Here is a 22,779-nt window from a genome sequence, read left to right as displayed (position 1 = left end):
TCATAGTGCGTGTGTGTGGCATGTTTGTTGCTGTTAAGTTGCTGATACAACTCTAGCATTCTCCTTCTCAACAGTAGACCCCAGGTTCTGTATCAGTCTCCAGATGAGCAGAGCTTGGACAGCATTGTACCCTCTGATGCGGACTGTCTACAGCTGTCTCTGCCACCAGTCACACGAGTCACAAGCTGAAAGCCCAATTAACTGTCTAAGTGAACCTACTAAAGGGCGATTATCTGCATGGTGCAGGGCTGTACATCTTGTCATGTTGCCCCCTCTAAAGGAATGAGGTTCACTGAGGAATTGACCTAATGGATGTTCTGCAACACTTACTGTGTGTGTGACAGCCCTGGAAGACAATAGTAGGGAATATGATATTGTTATGGAAAAGTCACAATTTTGTTAATTTCCATGCTCAGTCTTCTCATAGTTCAGTTACTGATGAAATGAAGTGATCTTGTGTGTGCCAACTTCTGACACCATCAATTTTTGAGCTCCCTGTCTCTCCATCTCTGACTGAGGGACAAAAATGTGCTCCTCTGCACCTGTGAGCTGAATTATTAATGGTGTCCCACATCTAGGCCCGTCCCAGTCTGTTGCATTTTGCATGCTCTACTCCTACAAGGGGTAAATAAGAAGAGCAATGAGAGAGGGAAGTTGAAGTATTCATCCAAATAATTCAGTGCATTTGACAAGGGTGACTATCAGATACATGCATTCCACTGCATAAGGAATTACAATGATGGGATGTGGTGAATTGCACAGAAAGCGAAGGCTGGATGCTGCTGCAAGTTGAGTGGGTGTAAAGAATACTATGATAGACAACGCTTCACAAGGTAGAGTGAGGGGAGGCTTAAATCATAAATCTACTTGAATCAGCAAATGTATTTACTTTCACATGACACCTCTGAGGTGCCGTAAATGGCGAATCAATGAAAAGCTGGCCCAACTCCATGAAAACTGCAAAGGTCTAGGACATGCCTATTCCTAAGTGAAGCCGGCGAGGTCAGGAGTGCAGGGTGTGGGCTCATGATCCGGACCAGCCCCCACCCTTAAAAAGCACTCCTGAAAATCAGAAACTCTGAGGATGGGGTTGGGAGTCCTGGAATTGGGTCTGCAGCTGTTATTTTCAGCCCTTTACGGCATCTCCTCAGCCCCATGAAAATCCAGTCCATTGTGCCTGCAGATTAACTTTGAATTTAACCTTCTTTAAGTGCAAACCATGCCCTCTGTTCTGGGCATGGTGAAATAGTTTGCCGTGGCCAATAATATCTGGTACCTTTAGAATCCTAAAACAGCAATCATATCATCTGTCAACCTTTTCTTTCATAGTGAGAAAATGGCCAATTTACATAATCACTCCTCATCATCTGATCCTTCCATCCTTTCAATCATTCTGATTGCACTCTTCTGTACCCTTTCAATAGCTGCAAATGCCTTTTTGTACTGTGGCAACCTAAATTGTACACATGTATGAAAATGGAAGTCACAGCAGGGAATTAGTACCAGCAAAGATCATGTAAAATTCTGAACTGTATGGGAGAGAACCATAAAAATAAATAGGCGAAAGGATATGCAATAAAAGAGAACATGAGGAAATTATAAAGACAAGTAACGAAACAGCATCCAGGCAGGGTTCAAAAGAATATTAGACTATTTACCAGTGGGAAAATAGCATCTGAGGGTGGGGAAATGGTAAGATTATGAAATGATTATTTAGTGACTTCATGTTGTGCTGGGGTTCTGGTCCCTGAATTAATGGAGTAGAAAGGAAAGAGTTGAGTTGAAACCTTTAGTATTGCAAGTATTACATAGCAAAAGGTTTTAGGATGCTTAAGGCAATTTAAGCTGCAGACTAACATTTCTATCCAAGGATGCTGATCGAGATGGCTGAGAAATTGCAAACACCCCTGATGCCTTACAAGTTAAATTCCAGTAGATTAGCTCATTATAAATGCAACCTAGCTCTTTAAAGTAAAAAAGGATTGCAATGAAACCTCAAAGTACAGATACATGAGTCTTGTCTCAATTGTGATTAAAGACTTTGATGACGGATAGCATAAGGGAGCATCTCGAAGGATAGCATGTGATTAAAGCTGCCCAGCATCAGTTCAGAAGGGGCGGTTTGTTTCTCATTAATTTACTGATATTTTTTGAGGCGGTTACAGATCTCTTGAAAGTATGTGAGGCTGTCGATGTCATTCATCTCCATGGCTTTTATGAGGTTTTTTGATTTATTCACCAGGGCTTTTTCATCGAGCTATGCTCCTATCCATTTCTGTTTTCACCCGGGGAGATACTGCCTTTGCAATTCAATATCCTTGCACAGCCTCCTTTTAAGTAGATCTTCCCATTTCAGGAGAACAGACATTGAACTATTTGTTCAACACTTAATGCAACTTCAAAATTAGAAACATTTATCTGATTCTTCGGTGAAGTGGCAATGATTGTCAGTATGCCGTTCTGCTCAAACTTTTCCACACCTCAACACTGGTCCGCATTTCTTGCCAAGGTTTCCGAGCCTGGATTCTCCAGAACTGCAGAGCTCAGAGTCCACTGGAGAGCTCCATCGCAGCGCTGTAGCATTGGAGGAAGATGGGACACACCCCCTATTTACAGTAACAGCTGCCATATGGTAACATTAAAGGTCCAGTGTGAATGTTCGTGAATGGGTGGTGAGTGAGTTGGGTGGCTGGGCTAGGGTAGCAGGTGAGTGAGGTAATAGGTGGGTAAGGTGGGCAATGTGGCAGGTGGTTGAGATAATAGGTTGGTCGAGGTTAGCTGGGATGGGTTAGGAAGGGTAGTCAGGTTGGCGGCTAGTCAGTTTGGGTGGGGGGTGTTGGCGGAAGGTTGGGGGGTGGGTTGGTCGGGTCAGGGATACTCGGGAGGCATCAGGAGCTAGTCGGGGTTCAAGGGGAGTTGGGGGGTCAGTGTGAGTGATTGGGGGCACCACATCCACAAACATTCACTTCCTCCACCAATGATGCACAGTAGCAGCAGTGAGTACCATCTACAAGATGTACTGCAGGAATTCACCAAGGCTCCTTAGACAGCACCTTCCAAACCCATGACCACTACCATCTGGAAGGACAAGGGCAGCAGATAGATAGGAACACCACCACCTGGAAGTTCCCCTCCAAGTCACTCACCATCCTGACTTGGAAATATATCGTCGTTCCTTCACTTGTCGCTGGGTCAAAATCCTGGAACTCCCTTCTTAAAAGCACTGTGTGTGTAACTACACCACATAGACTGCATTAGTTCAAGAAGGCAGTTCACCACGACCTTCTCAAGGGCAACTAAGGATGGGCAATAAATGCTGGCCCAGTCAGTGAAGCCCACATGCCATGAATGAATTTTTAAAAAAATTCTGAAATTAGGCAAGGGCCCAGAACTTCGGTTCCCCAGCAGGTCATACCCCAGAGGTTTCCCAGAAGATGTGCTGTGGGATCACCCCCAGGAAGTCCCCATGCAAGGCCTGCATGGAAATTGCCTGGGAAGTTTAAACTCCTGATGGACAACTGCCCCGCACCTGAAACCATCTGATACTTCAATTTAAACTGGAGACTTTGGATGGTTCTGAGTTAGCAGAATAGTTACCTAGTAAATGTTAGAAGGTTTAAAATTACTTTTAACTCTTGGGTAACTATGGTACTGACCCATCTGACCCCCACGCCCCGTCAACCACCTACCCTCCTGACCCCCCCAACTACCATCCTGACCATCCGACTACCATCTCCAACCCCCTGATCTACTCTCATGGTCCCCTTGACAACCCTCCCCCTAACCACCCAACACCCCACCTCCCCCCCCAACCAGGACCAGGTGTTTTACTACTCTGAAAGGTGTCAGGACTCTCAGCTGAGAGCCCAGACAATCATTAAGTTTTTTGAAACAGCTGCTACCCAGAGGAAAAATTGTTTGATTGACAGCTCAGGTTCTTTATCTCTGCTGTCAAATTCACTATGTTTGTTTATACAAGTGAAGTGGTGTCAAGTGTTTGTGGGTTTTGTATTGAAACGTTCAAGGGACTGGGTGATTGACACTTTTATCAACTATTAGTGCAGCCTTTTTTCATCATGGGGGAAGATATGAATTGATTACTTTTGTTCAAAGCTTTTTTTCACATCTAATACTATACACTATAGGTTCATTGGTTCTAGAATATATACAGTGGGGTCAAGGGGCATGAAAGTGCCATAGCTTAGAATAGGGGTTATGAGGGAATATAGTGGGTGGGTGCAAGGGCAGAGATTGGCGTGGGGGCATGATGGGACATAGTGGATTCGTGAAAGTGACATAGCTTGGCATGAGCGGACACAGGGTTGAGTGGAAGGCCAAAGCTTAGCATAGGGGACATAAGGAGAACTTTTAAAAGGTGCCCTCACACAAACTAGTGTTGACAACTCTGTCTCTCTCCTTTCTTGAATAAGGGTGTCACATTTGAAGTTTTCCAGTCTACGATGAGCACCCAGAATTTAGTGAATTTCGAAAGCTTGGGAAGATTTGGGAAAGCAAAGATATGTGTTACCGAACATACTACAATACCCAGCTTTGCTCTTGTTATGAATAATGTAAATTGTCCAGGATTACAAAGGTCACTGCTTAGCACTTGGTTTTTAATTGTACTTTAAATGATTGATGTTTGAAGCAGTAAGGAGACATCAAGCAGAATTTATCTGAGGTTTTCAAGCTACTCCATTTGGAAGCAGGCCCCCTGTAGGTATTCTTGAAAGACATGCAGTGGAATCTACCTCCCATATAACAGACTGAATTTATCTGGAGGGGACAGCTTCATAGAGTGAATTCAAATTAGCAGTGAATGCTGCACCATTCTGAAGAGCCAATGCTCCAGAAAGCTGCACAGTTTTTGTGGGTCTTCAAGTGGGTTTTAGTTTGCTCAGGTCAAATTTCTAATGAAAAGACATGTGTTGACTATCATCAAGAAATCTGTTCTGACACCCACCACAAAAGTTGTGTTTTCCACTGTAATTACTTTGGGTCTACAATTTCAGTTTGATATATTGAGGTCAGATTATTTTGGCATAGGAAATCGAAACTGAGGCTTGTCCTTTTAACCAAAACAACAACTTGTGTGCATACAACACCTTCAACATAGTAAAATATCCCAAGGCCATTCACAGAACATTATCAAATAAAATTTGACACCAGGCACTGAAGGAGGATAAGGGTAGGTGGCAAAGGCTTGGTTAAACTGGTTAATTTTAAGGACTGTCTTAATGGAAGAAAGAGAGGTAGGCAGGGAGGGGTTTAGGGAGGTAATTCTAGAGCTTAGGGTCTTGGCACGGAAGGCACAGCCACCAAAAAAAGTGATGAAAAATTGAACTGTGCGAAGTGCCAAAATTCGAGGAACATGGAACTCTGAGGATTGAAGGCAGAGGAGATGTCAGAAGTAAGGAGGAACAAGGCCATGAAGGGGTTCACAAATAAAAACATAAGTTTTAAAATTAAGACAGTGCCGGACCCTGTTCTAACTCAAGTTAAAATGCTGTTGTTTCACCTTTGAGATAGGTCAAAACTTGGACCATAAAATAATGATAGAACAGGTGGCCACCACTGGCTATTCAGAGCCCAAGTCAAATAAAAAAAATCCAGCATGAATGAGGCAGGCGTGTGGGGAAAAATGATAGATGACACTTGCTGCTGTGTTCCCTATGTGTTCACGCCCATTACCCCTTGAACTGTCACAGCATCACAGCTGCACACCACATTACCAAAGAAATTTACACCTTGTGCAACTATCAAATCTAGTCACCCTCACCAAATCTGAAATTCAAAAAGATAAAACTTTGCCACAATCTTGATTAAGTGACTGGATGGAACAGCACAGGCCTTCAATCATATTGTGAGAGTTATGAAACATAGAAATATAAACATTTCTAAAAACACAAATTCCCAACCACGTCAAATCAAGCGTAGAAACAAGTGGTAGGCAGGGTAGGCACTTTATATGTGAACTTGAACTTAACTGAAAAAATCGAATTGTTTTATTAATTTTAATCCAATATCCTTAATTTGACAAGTATAAAAGGGGAGTGAAGTTGGACCTCATCATGCTCCTTCTTTTGCAAGATGTATTACTTAAAAATAAATACAAGTAAAAAGAACCTTGGATGCCCTAATAGCCAATAATGTTAATGCTGAATTTGTGCTGCAATAGAATGCATGCTTTCAGTTGATAATTAAGCACAACAGTCCCCAACTGGGGAATGATTGGGGAAGTACATAAATACTTCACTCTGGGTGTCAGGGAGGAGCTGGGAGAGTTTGTGATTTTACTTTGCTGTCTTGGGGATAAACTTGCTTTAAGGTACAGGCTAGCTTCAGACTCATTCTTCCTCAACATACAATTATTGGAATTAACTAATAAAAGCCATTCCCCTGTTATGGCCCTTACCTCCACTCTCCAAGGGATGAAGGCTTGAAAGAATAAGGTGGATGACTGGTTTAGCCAGCCATCACCAGATCTGGCTGGACTACATAAAACACCATCATGTTCGGCTCTCGTATGCTAAGACTTCTTACTACTCCACATCCTGGAATTCCCTCCCTACACCTTTCCACCTCTTTATCTCACTTTTCTCCTTTAAGACGCTCCTAAAAAAAAACTAAGCTTTGGGTCATCTGACCTAATATCTTATGCGGTTTGGTGTCTTGTTTCATAATGCCTTTGTGAAGCGTCTTGGGATGTTTTATTATGATAATCACGCTATATTAATATATGTTGTGAAACATGAAACACTGGTTCAAAACGTCGTAGCATAAATTTGTTCACAACTAAACACAACAAATTTTGGCTAGACCAAAAGAAAAAATAATTAGTGACTTAGTAGAAGCGAAAGTTAACAAGAGATTCACAAACTAGAAACCTTTCACAACATAAATATTCTCAGCTGGGAACGAGGACACTAAATTGAATTAATAGAAGTTACATATTTGAAGATTAAGGGCAGCACAAGGTGGTTCAAAGCGCATTAACATTTAATTCAATTCCAGTTCTTATGCTGCAAATCTTATTTTTTTTTAAATATTATTTTCTAATGGAACAGTGAATAAAATTAGACAAAGTGAAAGTAGTGTCATTAATGTAATACAGGGTATTTTTTCATGTTGATGCCCATTATGGTAGCTGCACACAGGAGGTCTATGTTGTAAACTGCACAAGTGCAATGTTCAAGTGAAGATCTTCTGATCATAAATGATCAGAAAACAATGGGGCAGAAACTAACTATACTGCTTATAATTTCAGGTCAAGAAGTTGCAAAATGGAAATTGTGCAATCTGATCGCAATTCTGATGGTGGTGTTGGGAAGAATGGTTGAAATTTGGGTTGGAACCTGGGCCTATCTTTGTTTTCACTAACTGACAAATTACTTTCTAGGAGTCACTATTTTGTCCAGCTACTCCATTATACTGTTCCAGCTCTGGATATTCTTGAGCATAACTGTGATTTCTGCCCAAAACATCACTGATAGGCCCAATGAGGCCTATGACTGATGTCCTATAGATTCCGTTATCAGGAGAAAAGAAAAATGGCAAATTCAGAAAGAATCCATTGTGGTTGCTGCAGGGGCCATACAGCACTGGGGAAAATATAGTCTAAATAAATTCATCAAAATCTTTGTCCCAATCTCGGTGCCATGGTAGGTGACACTTCAAAATTTCAACAGCAATACAACAATAACTTGCATTTGTATAGTGCCTTTAATATAGTTAAAAATCCCAAGGTGCTTCACAGGAGTCTTACTCAACAAAATTTGACTCAGAGATACACACAAAGATATTAAAGATGGATGACTGTAAGCTTGGTTGAAGAGGTAGGTTTTAAGATGTGTCTTAAAGGAGGATAGAGAGAGAAGTGGAGATGTATCAGGAGAAAATTCCAGAGCTTATGGGCAGAATCTTGCCCTTAGATGGTGGGCAGACCCCGCCACTGAAATGGGGCCCGCCACCATTTTGAGTGGGCAGGCCAATTAAGGCCCGCCCAGCGGCATTCCCAACGGCATACACTATGCACTTCCTGTTCCGGGGGGAGGTGGGGGAGGGAATCCCCATCTGACAAAGTGCCTTCTTTCACGTACTTCTCCCTGAGGCAAAGTACTGCCTCAGGTAGACCAGTGACAGTCTGAAAAATTTTAAAAATACAAAAATTAAAAAATTATTAAAATGTCCTCCTCATGTGACAATGTCACACGAGATGGGACTTGTTAATCAAGACCACATAAACTTTATTAATTTTTAAAAATATGGACATGAAACTTCATCCTGCCAGTGGATGAAGTTTCATCAATAATCTGGAGCCCGCTGGGGTTCCTGGCCTACCTGCCAGCCTTAAGGTTGGACGGGCAGGTCTTTAACTACTTTAACTAGCCTGTCAATGGCCTCAATTGGCCATCCCGTGTCATTTTCCCCTCGGAGAGCGGGCCCCGCCCCCAAATCGCCAAGGGGAAAATCCTGGCCTATGGTCTCGTGCCAATGGTCGCCAAGGGTAGACCAGTTAAAATCACTGATGAGTGTGGAGATCTCAAAAGAGCTGTTGGGTTGGAGGGGATTGCTATGGAAGAATTTGAACACAAGGGTGAAAATTTTAAAATTGATGCATTACTGGATCAGGAACCAAAGTAGGTCAATGAGCACAGGGGTGATGGGTGAATGGCCTGAATGTTTTGCTCGTCGGGCACGCACGATCAACGGGCCCAGGAGCGGATGGGAAGCAAGCCCCCGACCGCAAATTCACGCTGGATGGATAATTAATGGCCAGCCGGCATGAAAACATGTACTGAGAAAGGCTCAGCACTGCCAGTGGGACCCTGGCACTGACGTCATCGAGGGTGTTGGTGAGCGCTTCAAGTGAACTCCCTAAAGGCAGACACTTGCCTCAGGGAACTACAGGCCTCCACAGAACAAACAAAGCAACAAAAATGCTGCAAAATATGTCCATACAGCACAATCAAGAACCTGAAAGTATACCTCAAAAAAAACTCTATTTCCTCATGGAGATTTCATCCTGCCCTGGATCGAGGTTTGTGCAAAAATGTAAAGGTCGACTGGCTGATTGGCCCATCCGCCAATTGTAAAAGTGGATAGGCCACGAAAAATCGCTTTCAATTGCCTCCAGTTGCCTGGGGACATAAAATTCTGGCCAATGAGATTTGATGCATGTTAGGTTATGGGCAGCAGATGTTTGGATGACCTTAAGTTTATGCAGGGTGGAAAAGGCCAGCCATGGGTGCACTGGTTTAGTTGTAGCCAGTCCTTTAACAAGAATGCATTCAACTTAAAGTGAGCCAACATTAAAGGGTCAAGCAGCTGTACTGCAAAGGCAGCTTGTGAATTGACAATCTTCAAAAGTGGTCAAGTTGCATATCCCAGGAGCCAGTGGGACTTTGAACTTTTAGATCAAGCTGGGAACTGAAACAAAATTATTTAAACAGAGGCACAGACATAATGGATTGACTTCAGAGTATGTTAACCAAGAAATAGCTGGTACAATCAGATCACACCATAGTGTGTGTTTGTCTGGATCTAAGTAACTGTCTTGACCAAGTGTCAACAAGGCTTGCAAAATTATTAGATAAAAGCAAAAAACTGCGGATGCTGGAAATCCAAAACAAAAACAAAAATACCTGGAAAAAACTCAGCAGGTCTGGCAGCATCTGCGGAGAGGAGCACAGATAACGTTTAGAGTCCAAATGACCCTTCAACAGAACTAAGTAAAAGTAGAAGAGAGGTGAAATATAAGCTGGTTTAAGGGGGGTGGGACAAGTAGAGCTGGATAGAGGGCCAGTGATAGGTGGAGATAACCACAAGATGTCACAGACAAAAGGACAAAGAGGTGTTGAAGGTGGTGATATTTTCTAAGGAATGTGCTAATTAAGCGTAGAAAGCAGGACAAGCAGGGTACAGATAGCCTGAGTGGGGGTGGGGTGAAGGAATAAAAAAGGCTAAAAGGTAGAGATAAAACAATGGACGGAAATATATTTAAAAATAATGGAAGTAGGTGGGAAAAGAAAAATCTATATAAATTATTGGGAAAAAAAGGGGGGGGGGAACGGAAAGGGGGTGGGGATGGAGGAGAGAGTTCATGATCTAAAATTGTTGAACTCGATATTCAGTCCGGTAGCATGGTTCCAATATGTCTGGATTGGCCCCACACATCCCTTGGAAATGCTAATCTCAAAACTGTTTCAGAAAGTAAAACTCATTCACCAACCTGATGATGCTGTTAAGCCCAGAATTTTCTCCATCAAGACATCTTTATATGTAATTGGGCTATTCATGAACCCAGGACATGGAAAGGATACATGCATTAAAATGTTACAATCAAAAAGTGTGGAGTGGGAGGGCGAAGGGGGTAGGTTGCACCAAACATTGCCATAGCTGTGATCCTGGTATTATAAAAAGCATGTATTTAGGGGCAGAGAGAGAAACTTGAAAGGATAACTGTGGGTGGGATTGATCACTCCCATAGGTGGGAACATACTTCCCTGAGTGATCATTTGAATACTATTTGAAATTAAGGAGAGTAAAAGGCAACAGCATATGTGAGTACTAATTGAAATTGAATGGAGCAGTATACTAGTTTTGACTGTTATCCAAGAGTTACAAGAGTTACCCAACAGTTGCAAGAGTACTGAGTTTTACTGAGTTACCAACCGAGACCATTTTACCCCACCCGGACAGTTCAGGTCATACTCTGGAATTGAGTATAAGAGTAAAGGTGCAGGTTCACCTACCTACGTGGTCAGGTAACAAATGCATGGATGAGGGTTCCAGGTGCAGATTGGCTGAGGCAGGACAGAGTTTGCCAAGAGTTATGCGGGTGGAAGCTCATCGTGGGATCCTTTATCACACCAAGTTGTGAACAGCCTAGTTCAGTTTCAGGCAGTTACCAGGGAATGGATGGAGCCCAACTCCATGTTTGAGTCCTTCCAATCAGGTTTCTGTTCCTGCCACAATACTGAAAGAGTCTTAAAAAGTCACAGATTATATCCCATGTCACAATCACTATAGTAAACTACTCTGCCTCATCTTTCTCGGCTTGTCTGCAGCTTTTGACAAGGCTGACAACACAATCCTCCTCCAATGCCTTTCCTCCATTATCCAGCTGGGTGGAATTGCCCTCACCTGGTTTCATTGTCACCGATTCATTCATAGCCAAAGAATCAATTGGAATGGCTTTTCATTCAGTTCGCTCTGCAATGCACCAAAGATCTACCCTTGATTTCCTCATATTCCTGCAACATGGAGTTGAGGGAAAGCTGGGCATGGATTTGAGAGGCAACCGTGCATTCAAGGATTTTAGGCAAGAACAGAGGGGTCAAGAGCTTTTTTTTTGAAGAGAGGGATAATGGCCAAAGCTTCCTCTAAGCTGCATGGTCACGTGGCATTCTGAAATTTCCCTGCAAGCCGTGCACAAGTGGTCCATTTTTAATCATTGCACATTTGTTAACGGGTTTAAGCACTTAAACAAATTGCCATGCGTTACAAAGGGCATTTGAGAATCAGCCACTTTGCCAGACCTGGTAAGGCTGGCAGATTTCCTACCCGAAAAGGACATTTGTGAACCAGATGGGTTCTTACGACAATCAACAATGGTTTCATGGTCATCATTAGACTTTAATTCCAGATTTTTTTATTGATTTCAAATTTCACCATCTGCCGTGGCAGGATATGAACCCTTGGACTTTGGATTACTAGTCCAGTGACAATACCATTACACCACCACCTCCTCTGTTTTAATGGAGAATGAAACAATTAATGTTTCAGGTTGATGAGCTTTGGTCAGGACTGGAAAAAAAATTGAGATGTGATAATTTTAAAGCAAGTAAACCTGTTACATCTTGAACTGTGTCCAGTTCTAATGAAAGGTCAACAACAGATGCTGCCAGACCTGCTAGGTATTTCCAGCATTTCTGTTTTTTTTTCAGAATTTCAGCATCTGCAATATTCTATTTTTGTATCCCTGTTTTAATTCTCCTATTCAAGGTTCACTTTTCATACGGTCTAACATGGGTCTAACCACAGTCAAGAATAGCACTGTAGCAATGATCTTCTCAACCTCTCTGAAGATTTCAACACTGCTGATCAACCATCCTCCTCAGATAGTTCTCCTCCATTGTTAGATCTATTGGACAGCCCTCTCAAAGCTACCCCCCTTATCCATCTGATCATAGCCAGAGCACTTCAAGCAATGCTTCTTTACCTTGCCCTGTACTGTCACTTATGGATTTTCCAAGGAATCATCTCTAGCTTTCTCCTCTTCATCAGCATGTTGCTCTTTGTTGATATTATCCACAGGCACAGCGCCACTTTCCTGAGTTAAGTTGGCAATCACTTCTCTCAATCTGCACCAGCTCCATGCTGGCAGATAGCTTGCTTGATATCCAGCTTAAGCAATATCGAGTTGAACATTATTAAGACAAAAGCCATTACCTTCGACCCACGCCTCCTTACAAACTTCATACTGATGAACTGGCTCAATCTTTCTCCTCAGCAAGTGTTTCAGTTAAATCAGACTGCAATACAACAACTTCAGTGCACTCTTCAAACCCAAGTGGAAGATCCAACCTCATATCCTCCTCATCACAAAGACTGCCTAATTCCACCAAACATCTGATTCTGAAATCCTCATTCATGCCTTGTCATCTTGAAAGTCAATTACGGTCTCAGGTGGCCTTCCATGCTCCCTAAACTTCAGCCATATCTACATCAATTCCACTTGTCCACTGGTCTCTGGTCCCATAATACCTCAAGTGTAAAATTCACATCTGTGATTTAACTTTCTTCATTGCATTAGCTCTCACTATTTCCATAACTGCCTTTAGCTCTACAAACACTCCCACCATCCACTACCCTTAATTTTCCATTACTTCAAATCCGGCCTCTACTTTGTTCACTCTTCATTACTGCTGCCCAGGTTCCACTCTTTGGAATTCCTTAACTAAATCGCTTTCCCTTCTTATATCTACTCCTGCTTTAAGACACTCCTTAGACCTAATGCTTTAAGCAAGCTTTGGGTCACCCATCTGCCCATTCCCCGCCTCCCTAATTTCTCTTTCATAGGCTTGGCATCAGTCTTTTCATTTTCTACATTATAAATGAAAGTTATTGTTGTTATGAACTTGGGCCCATTTGTCAGCTCATAATAAATAAGGGAAAGAATACTATGATTAAATTATTTGAAAACTTCAATTAAGCAAGTGTTCAATTATCCACAATCATTTAGATCAGTTGTATAATTGAAAATGTAAAGAAATCCTACCCATGGTTATACAACTTCTTTGCAGCCTGAACATTTGACACTGTTCTTTGTCATTACTCACCAATGCATGTGGGCAGAGAGTCGTTCCATTGAGCTAAGGCATTTGGTACTGATGCACATCTAATCCCTGGTGAACCAGAAAGAACGTAGCCAGGATTGCATTCAAAGAGAACCACAGAGCCAACTGCAAAATCATTCCCAACTCTTTTCCCAAACCTTGGCTCAGGTACAGAGCTGCACTGGGTTGCACTGGTCCTTGGCACAGCTAAATAGATTCCAAGAGAATAATTACAGTGTCAGTGATTTTTTTAAAGAAACATTCCAAACTTAAAGTTAGCTTTAAAATTTCAAAATATGCAAAAATGTTCTACAGTTCAGTGGTGTTGGACAGTATAGATGCAATTAAGCAACTACAAAGACCTATAGGGCTTTCGATTCACTAAATTAAAGTTCACAAAAGTGATTTCCCATAGAACAGTTGGAATATACAAATTCCAACATTGCACAAAATACTACGAATGTGGTGCAAAATTAGAAAGAGTTTGAATTGCAAGGTTTTTCTCACTAGTACATCAATCACTCTAATGATTAGAATATGAGAATTGTTAATAATAATACTATTAAGAATATTATGATAAAGAGACCGGAAAGAGCTATAAAGGAGCAGGCTCTGAGAGAGCACAGAGAGAGTGAAGATAGCTATAAGCAAGTGGGACTGTGAGAGAGCGCAGCAGGATGGCAGAGAGGCATCTAGGAGCAGGACTGAGAGAGAGCCAGTGAGGCAGAGAGAGGCATTGAGGAGTGGAACTGGCAGAGACAGTGAGACCAGAGAGAGCTGTGAAGCAGCGTTCCTGACAAATAGCTCAGCGAGATGGGAGAGAGGCATAAAAGTGCAGGACTGGCAGAGAGCACAGCAAGACCAGAGAGAGGCATAAAGGAGTGGGCCTGAGAGGGAGACAGCGAGAGCAAGCAGACTCAGAGAGAGACAGCGAGACAGCCTGACTGACTGCTTTCTTAAGAAAATCAAGTGTGATGTCATAGGGAAGAAAGTAAGTGATTGGTTGATGAGCAATTTTCTCTCTCTAGAGTATTCAGTTGAAATTAGATGTTGGTGTTTTTACATCAGTAAGTGAACTAATTAGAGTAACTCTTTCGAGTACAAACACGTTTCCATCTGTTTCAGGTGAAGTTACATTGTTTCATAGTTTGCCATTGTGAGATTTGAACTCTTGACCTTACAAACCCAGTACCATAACCACTTGGCTATTTAGGCCAAGCAACCAATTAGAGTAACTCTTTCGAGTACAAACACGTTTCCATCTGTTCCTATTCAAATGAAGTTACATTGTTTCATAGTTTTGCCATTGTGAGATTTGAACTCTTGATCTTGGGGTTACAAACCCAGTACCATAACCACTTGGCTTTTTAGGCCAAGCAACTAATTAGAGTACAAGCACATAGCAGGTCCAGGTATTAATTAAAAGTCATCATTTAAACAGGGTACTATAACTAGATTCTTAAAGAGGAAACAGAAACTTTTCTTTTGCATCATGAAGCAGCATTTGAGACCTGAAGCTTGTGATTCCTGTGCCGTGTGGGAACTTCAGGACACCTCATATGTCTTGGGTGATTACACATGTAAGAAGAGTCTCCAGCTGCTCCAGATTTCAAGCTTGAGGGGCAGCTGGAGTCACTGCGGAGTATGAGAAAGGATGAGAGTTTCCTGGATCATATGTTCCAGGAGGTGATCACTCCACAGGCTGAAAGGTCAGGATAGTAGATGGCTGGTCATGTAGAAGAGTAGGAAGAGGCAGATAGTACAGGAATCTTTGGGGTGTGTGCCACTTTCAAACAGATACTCAGTATAGACACTATTGGGAGTGACGAAACCCCGAAGAAGTTCAGCACAGCTCATGGCATCAATGAGGAAGGGATTGTATAGGAGGGAACAACAAAGTGCAGAAATGCAGGTGTTAGAGGAGATTCCTAAGGCATTTCTGTAGCCATCATTGTGAGTCCTGGATGATGTGCTGCCTCCTTAGTGCCAGGGTAAAGGGCATCATGAAGAGAGTGCAGAATATTCTGCAGGGGGAAAGGAGTGAGACAAAAATTGTGAATCACATTGGTACCAACAACATGCAGAAAGCAGGTCCTACGGTCAGATTTTCAGGAGCGAGGGAAAAGTAGAACCTCGAGGTTAGTAATCCCTGGATTACTCCCACTGCCACATACTAGCCAGGGTAGAAATAGGAAGATTGAGAGGATCAAGGCATAGCATGAAGCATGGTGCAGGAGGGAGGGCTTCAGATTCTTGGGCAATTGGGACTAGCTCTGGGACAGAAGGCACCTATTCAAAAGGGGCGGGATGCACCTCAATAGGACAGGGATCAATACCTTTGTGGAGAGGTTCACTAGTCTGGTTGGTGAAGGTTTAAACTAAATTGACAGGGGGATGGACGCTAGCATTTAGAATTAGAAAAGAAGAATAAGGTGCATAAAGTGAGAATGTTGAACAATACTAGAGTAGAAAGTAGGACAATACTAGGTAGGGGCAGACTACGAGGAATGCAAATAATCACAAAAAAGTGTGGTGAATAAGTTTGGTGAGCTACAAGCACAAACAGCTGTGTGGGTATATGATGTAGTGGCAATAAACAGAAATGTGGCTTAAAAATGGTTGGGATGAGGATATAGTGTTCAGAAAAGATAGAGGCCAGAATTTTCAATTCCGGTGTACCTTCATCCCATGAGGCACTGTGGGCCTCAGCAGCAGGAGAATTGTAAACAACCACAATCTGTAACCTCATGGCCCAGAATATACCCCACTCTACCATTACCATCAAGCCAAGGGTTCAACCCTAGTTCAATGAAGATTGCAGAAGGGCATGTCAAGATTAGCAACAGGTGTAAAAATGAGGTGTTAACCTGGTGAAGTTACAACACAGGACTACCTGCTTACCTGTTGGTGTCGGGCATCATGGTGCACGTGAGCGGACAATATGGCAGGAAGGCCACAAATTGGTTTCATGCTGTCATGAAACCAGTTTGCAATCATCTGCTCCATTGGTCAATGGTCAGCCGCGTTTTCCGTTGCTGCACATTGGGAACTTCATTTTCATACATCTGCATATCATTATAAGCCCTGTCTGCCGGAATCATCCCGCACACTGGATCATCCGGGCAATCACATTGATGTGTTTCACAACGAGCAGGGCTTCACTCCTGACTTTGAGGTTTGTTTGCTTTCTTTGCTTCAGGCAGTACTCACAGTCATCAGTGCCAGGCTTTGCAGGCAGCAAAACATCACTATTAAGGGGGCTCATGGGCAGGTCTCAACCTACCACACCAGCTGTAAGACAGGAGTTGTTTTTGAATGGCTGCAGAGCTAGGGCTTGTTTTGAAGAAGAGGAGAAGAGGCCTCACTCAGACAAGGTAAGAGGCTGCAGGGCAAGGGCTGTACTGGGGAAGGGGGGAATACCAGGGTGTGTGTGGGGGCACATGTTGACCTGTGCAAATGGCCTTAAGATGGTGATGGTTGAGGAGGCAGTCTCCAGAGGAGATAAGGCCAGATGGAGATGTGAGGGTATGTGTGTAAATGAGTGAGTGGTGATGCCCCTTGAGCTGGCAGTGAGTGAGATGCCAGTGAATGTGTGGTGGCCTTGTGAGTGTCTGAGTTGAGAGTGATGACATGGTTGCCTTACCCTGGCGTCATAGATGAGGTCATTTATCCTCTTTCTGCACTGGCTGGCCAACTTCTTCTGTGCAGTGTTGGCATTGACCACCACTATCACCGCCTCCCAAGCTGGAGTGGTGAGATTGCTGGGGTGGGGATGGAGGACATCACGGTGGGCCTCCAAAAGGCATTCCAGTGACGGGTCTGAACTCTTCTTGGCTTTCAGGGCCACGTTTTCACTGGAGCAGTCCTGGGCTGCAAGCCCAGCCTAACGTGTGGCCAGTAGCGCTCAGTGTACCTGTGCGGGTGGGGGAAGGAGGGAGAGTTGGGGCCTGCGCTCTTGTGTGCATGTGTGTGAAAGAGCGCAGCAATCTCCCTGAGATACGGAGCTGCCTCAGGGAGGTTGAATGGATTTTTAAAGTTCTTAATAAATAAAGTAAAACTTTATTTAAACATATGCCAACATGTGACAGTGTCCCACAGCAGTTATAAAACCTTCAGAAAATCTCATCCCGCCCATGGATGAGGTTTCCTGAAAACTGCGAAAGCTGCTTGGGCTCTTCGCCTGCCCGCCAACCTTAAGGTTGGACAGGCAGTGTTCCTAACAAGGTTAATTACTTTTTTTAATGGCCTTAATAGGCTACTAACATTGGGCGGGAAGGCAGCCATCTCCGATACTTGCCTGCCGAACGAAATATCGAATTGACGCTCGATGACGTCAGGACACATGCCCAACGTCATCACTTGTCATTTTACGTGTTGGCGTGTCGGGCCCGCCCCCACATGCTGACGGCAATATTCTGCCCTGTGTGTGCGGCTGCAATTTAGATATGGCACCTGAAGTGAGGAAACGGTGAGGTAACGGTGTGGCGGGCAATTCAGAGGCGGTGTTGTGTTTCCTGTGCCAGGTGATGTGTTTCCTGTGGCTGCATAATTAATGAGGTAGGAATGGGATGACAAAGCATGAAAATCGCCATTGCGGCTGGCAAGTAAAATATCCTTTTTCCCGCCCAGAGAAAGAAGAAAAATGGTGGAGTGTCATTAATGATAAGAGGAGACATTATCGTATTGGAAAGACAGGATTTTCTTGAAGACACAATGAATTTTACAGAGGAGAGTACTGCTCTAACCACCCCCTCCCCAACTTGGCTTAAAGTTCGCTGATGTTAAAAAGGACTGCCCCGCAGTGATAATATGCCAAGGCGGCCTTAACAAGATGAGTGAGACTTCCACCCCTCAGGAACAGCCCTTGGGAGCAGCCAGCCAATCTGAATGGCCAGCAACTGAGTCATCCCAGCAGTGCCAGAACATAGTAGTGGCTGCTACTGGGACTACAAGAAGAAGATCATAGATATCAGACAAAAAACTAAATCTGGATTTTTGGCTCGGGGCCGAGAGCCGGGGGGCGGGGGGGGTGGGGAGGGGGTGGTGGGTGGTGGTGAATGGGGACTCCAGCGAAGTGGGGCTGAGGGAGCAGGTTCATGGGGCCGGTGGAGATGCACAATGGGGGGAATACTATCTTGGGATTGGGGTGCCCCCAATGGGCACAGGGAACCCATCGGTACCCCACTTCCTTTCCATCTTTTACCAGAGTTAGGAAAATAGTGGGTTAGCCGCTTTCCTTCTGTGTTACCCACCCAGCATATTATGGCGGCAGGGGCAGAGAGAGGTTCTTAAGTGGCCTTTAATTGGCATTACCTGCCCATCATAATATGAGGGACAGCATGGGGTGCGTAGGAAGGCAGTGGGCAATATTCTGCCCTATTTTGTTTTACATGCCCACCATCCCCCCAGCCCCAACCTTCAAATATGCCAGCAGGGGTCCATAAAACTTCCCCAAAGCCTATTTGGTTAGAGTTGAGAAGCAATGAAGGTAACATCACGCTACTTGAGTTATTCTATTGGCCTCTAAACAGGGAGAAACAGAGATAGAGTGATGCATCGGCAGGGAAATCACAGAGATGTTCAACAACTATAGAGTGGTGATTCTGAGGGATTTTAATTACAAAAGTAGCAAGTAAAGGGTGAGGGAGGGGATGAATTTCTGAACTGTGCTCAGGAGAATTTCCTTGATCAGTATTCACAGCCCTACTAGAAATGAGGCACTGCTGGATCTGATGCTGGAAAATGAGGTGGGTCAAGTGGAAGTGGCTATGGGGGAACATATGGGTAAGAGTGATCATTGTATCAGAAGGTTTAGATTAGTAATGGAGAAGAGCAAGAAACAATCTAATATATAACATCTCAATTGTAAAAGGGCTAATTTCAATGCAATGAGAAGCGATCAAGCCAGGCTAAGATGGAATCAAAGACTGACAGGAAAGCTGTAACAGAACAATGGATGATCTTTAAGGAGGAGGCTTCAGGTATAGGCTAGGTACATTCCAACAAGGGCAAAAGTTATGGGATGCAAAGATAGTGCTCCTAGGATCAGGAGGGAAATTGAGATTATGATGAAACAAAAAAGATGGGTGTATGTTGCATGTCAAGTGAGCTCTTCAAGTGAAAACTAGGTCAAATATAATAGGATGAGAGGGAGGTTATGAAGAAAATAAGACTGGCCAAGGTGGAGTGTGAGAATAGAATGGCAGTCAACTTAAAAACGGAACCTAAAAGCTTCTACCAGCCTGGAAATAGTAAACGGGCAGCAAGAGATGGAGTGGGTCCTATTAGGGGCAAAGAGTGTGATCTATGCTTGGACGCACAGGGCAAATCCAGAATACAAATAGGCAATAACTTCCAAGCTCCAAGGGGTTGTATTGAGGGGGTGGCCCAAGGTGCACTGGAGAATTCCCTTCACAAGATCCCAGGTAAGGTTTGCATGGCAATTGCCTGGAAGTATAAACTTCCCCTGGGCAATTGCATTGCACTAGGAACCATCCAAAAATGTGATCTAAATCGCAAACTTCGGATGGTTCCGACTGGGTTACATTAATAGTTACTCAGAAAGAGTTAGTAGAATTAAAACCTCTTCTAACTTCTGGGTAACTACTTTAGAAACACACAGGACTCCCCAACTATCCTACCCCATACCCCACCTCCCCAGGGGTCTCTGTCCACCCTACATGACTCCCCCTACCCCCAAGGGACTACACTCCTCGACAGGAACTCCCCAACCTGCAGGATTTCCCCACCCGCACGATATTAATCCACCCCCATCAGGACTCTTCCCCCAACCCCCGCTCAGCCCAACTCTCAACCCCACTACTACCCCAGGCCCGACCCGACCTGACACCCACCCCTCCACAACACTCCCCACCAACACCCTCCCCCCCAACCCGAGGCCTGACCCAAGGCCTAACCTCCCCCAACCCCTCGACCTCTGACACACCTCATTCCCCACAACCTCCGACACCCCCACCCCAACACCCAAATTCTAGCCACTTGCCTCATACAATTACCTTCTCCCTGGCCTGTCCAAGACCTTTGAACTTGGCTGGACCTTTAATGTACCTGTTTTACAGCAGCTAGTGCCGTTAAAAAGGGGCGTGGCCTCCTTCACTTTGACAGAGGTGCACTTGATGCTCGGCCCCGGGGTCATGCTGCACTACTCGGATCTCGCCCGGCCTGAGCCAGAACGTCAAGCGAGACAGGATAGAAAAAAAAACTTGGGTAAAAAACTAGGAGCAGAGTGGCAATCCAACACTGGTTGCCACTCCATGGAAGTTCAGGCCCAATGAGTTCTTTGTATCAGTGTTTACTGAGGAAGATGAATCTGACAAACTATCGGTAGAAGCGAAAATAGTGGAGGCAATGGATACTGTGAAAATTGAAAGGGAGGAGAACTGGAAAGCTCATTATAATTAGGGTAGATAAGTCACCTGATCCTGATGGCTTGCATCCCAGGTTGCTAAAGGAAGTGGGAGCGGAGATAGCGGAAAGGCCTGCCTTAATTTTTCAAGCTTCTCGAGATATGGTGGTTAGAGAATTGGAAAATGGCAAATGTGGCACCACGATACAAGGAAGGGTGCTAGGACTGTCCTAGCAACCACTGGCTAGTTAGTCTAACATCAACAGTGGGTAAGGTTTTGGAATCCTTAATCAGGGGAAAAATTCAATAGGCACTTGGAAAGGTTTGAGTTAATTAAGGAGAGCCAGCACAGATTTGTAAATAGCAGATTGTGCTTGTCGAATCTAATTGTATTTTTTGATGAAGTAACAGAGAAGGTTGTTAAAGAGATATTGTCTACATGGATTTTAACTAAGTGTTTGACAAGGTACAACAGAAAAGGCTGTTTAACAAAATTGACGCTTATGGATAGGAGAACCAATGTGCAATTGGATTAAAAACTTGGCTGAAGGACAGAAATCAGTGATTTGTGGTAGATGGCTGTTTTTCAGAATGCAAGGCGATAGACAGTGGTATTCCCCAATGGTCAGTTCTAGGATCACTAAATGTTTTATATGTAAATGGTTTGTATCTTAGAATACAGAGTAAAATTTCAAAATTTGTTGATGATATCTAACTTGGAAGAATGGGAAGTAATGATCCTTCACCGTCACTGGGTCAATATCCTGTAACTCCCTCCCTAACAGCATTGTGGGTGTACCTATACATCATGGGTTGCAGCAGTTCAAGAAGGCAGCTCACCACCACCTTCTCAAGGGCAATTACGGATGGGCAATAAATGCTGGCCCAGCCAGCAAAGCCCACATGCTATGAATGAATAAAGAAAAATACAAACTATCAGCAACAGGACATTGATAGGCAAGTGGAAAGGGCAGACCAGTGGCAAATAGAGTTTAATACAGAAAAGTGTGAGGTAATGCAGTTTGGCAGAAGGGATGGGCAGAGGCAATGCAGAATGAATGTCACAATTCTAAAAAGTGTGCAGGAACAGAAGGATCTGTGGGTGCAATTGCATCAATTTTTGAAGGTGACAGGAAATATTGAGCATGTGGTTAGCAAAGCAAATGGGATCCTGGGCTTCATAAATAGTGACATTGATTACAAAAGCAAGGAAGTTATGCTGTACCTATATAAAGCTCTGGTTAGGCCCCAACTAAATAACCAAGTTCTGGTCACTACACTTTAAGAATGATGTGAAGGTCCCAGAGTGCTGAGGAGATTTAAAAGAATGGTTCTAGGGAAATGGGGTTTTAGTTAGACGGTTATGCTGGAAAGGCTGGGGATGTTCTCCTTCGGGCAAAGTCGATTGAGGGAGGGTTTGAATGAGGTGTATAAGATTATGACAGGCTTAGATAAGATAGAAAAGGAAAAACTTTTCTCAATAGCTTTACAAGGAGTAGGGGACACAGGTTTAAGATTTTGGGCAAGAGTTGCAGGGGGAATGTGAGGAAAAACTTTATAATTTAGTGAGTGGTAATTACCTGGAACTCACTGCTCATGAGGGTGGTGGATACAGAAACAATCAATGATTTCAAAGAAAATGGAGAATTGGAAGGAAATAAACTTGCAGGGCTACAGGGACCAAGTGGAGATGTGAGACTGACTGGATTGCTCTGCATGGCCTCCTTCCGTGCAGTAAATGATTCAATGGCCCAGATTTTCACGGAGTTGGAATGACGCCGGATCCATTTAAAAATGGCAGGCAGGACCCAATTCCAGCATGTCCTACTCCTATCCCCAGCATCCCAATTACCACCAGCGTGGGATAGAGGTGTGGGTAGCAAGCCTGCACCCTGCACTCCCAACCTGGCTGGTTACATTGTGCCTCCTGCAATCTTCATAGAGTCAGGCCAGCTTCTCCATGACTCATGGTTCCTCAGAGCAGTCATGAACCAGAGCCTGGATTCAGTAACTTTTTGAAAGCTAAGTTCAAAGGGTCTTAACCATACCACTTCTAAGGCCCCCATGGCCCCT

At 43.8% G+C, this 22,779-nt stretch overlaps 1 protein-coding gene across 1 annotated transcript in view; it reads right to left on the bottom strand.

Moving 5' to 3' along the window:
* Nucleotides 1–22,779, bottom strand: part of csmd3b (CUB and Sushi multiple domains 3b) — a 2,092,226-nt gene that overhangs the window by 271,612 nt on the left and 1,797,835 nt on the right. The window contains exon 34 of the mRNA XM_041189252.1: nucleotides 13,344–13,547. Within this exon, the coding sequence (XP_041045186.1) occupies nucleotides 13,344–13,547 (204 nt within the window). The remainder of the gene's footprint in view (nucleotides 1–13,343; nucleotides 13,548–22,779) is intronic.

This window comes from Carcharodon carcharias, chromosome 6 (genome assembly GCF_017639515.1).
Source record: "Carcharodon carcharias isolate sCarCar2 chromosome 6, sCarCar2.pri, whole genome shotgun sequence".
NCBI lineage: Eukaryota > Metazoa > Chordata > Chondrichthyes > Lamniformes > Lamnidae > Carcharodon > Carcharodon carcharias.
The sequence above is the reverse complement of the archived record's forward strand: the minus strand, read 5'-3'. Positions and strand labels throughout refer to the sequence as shown.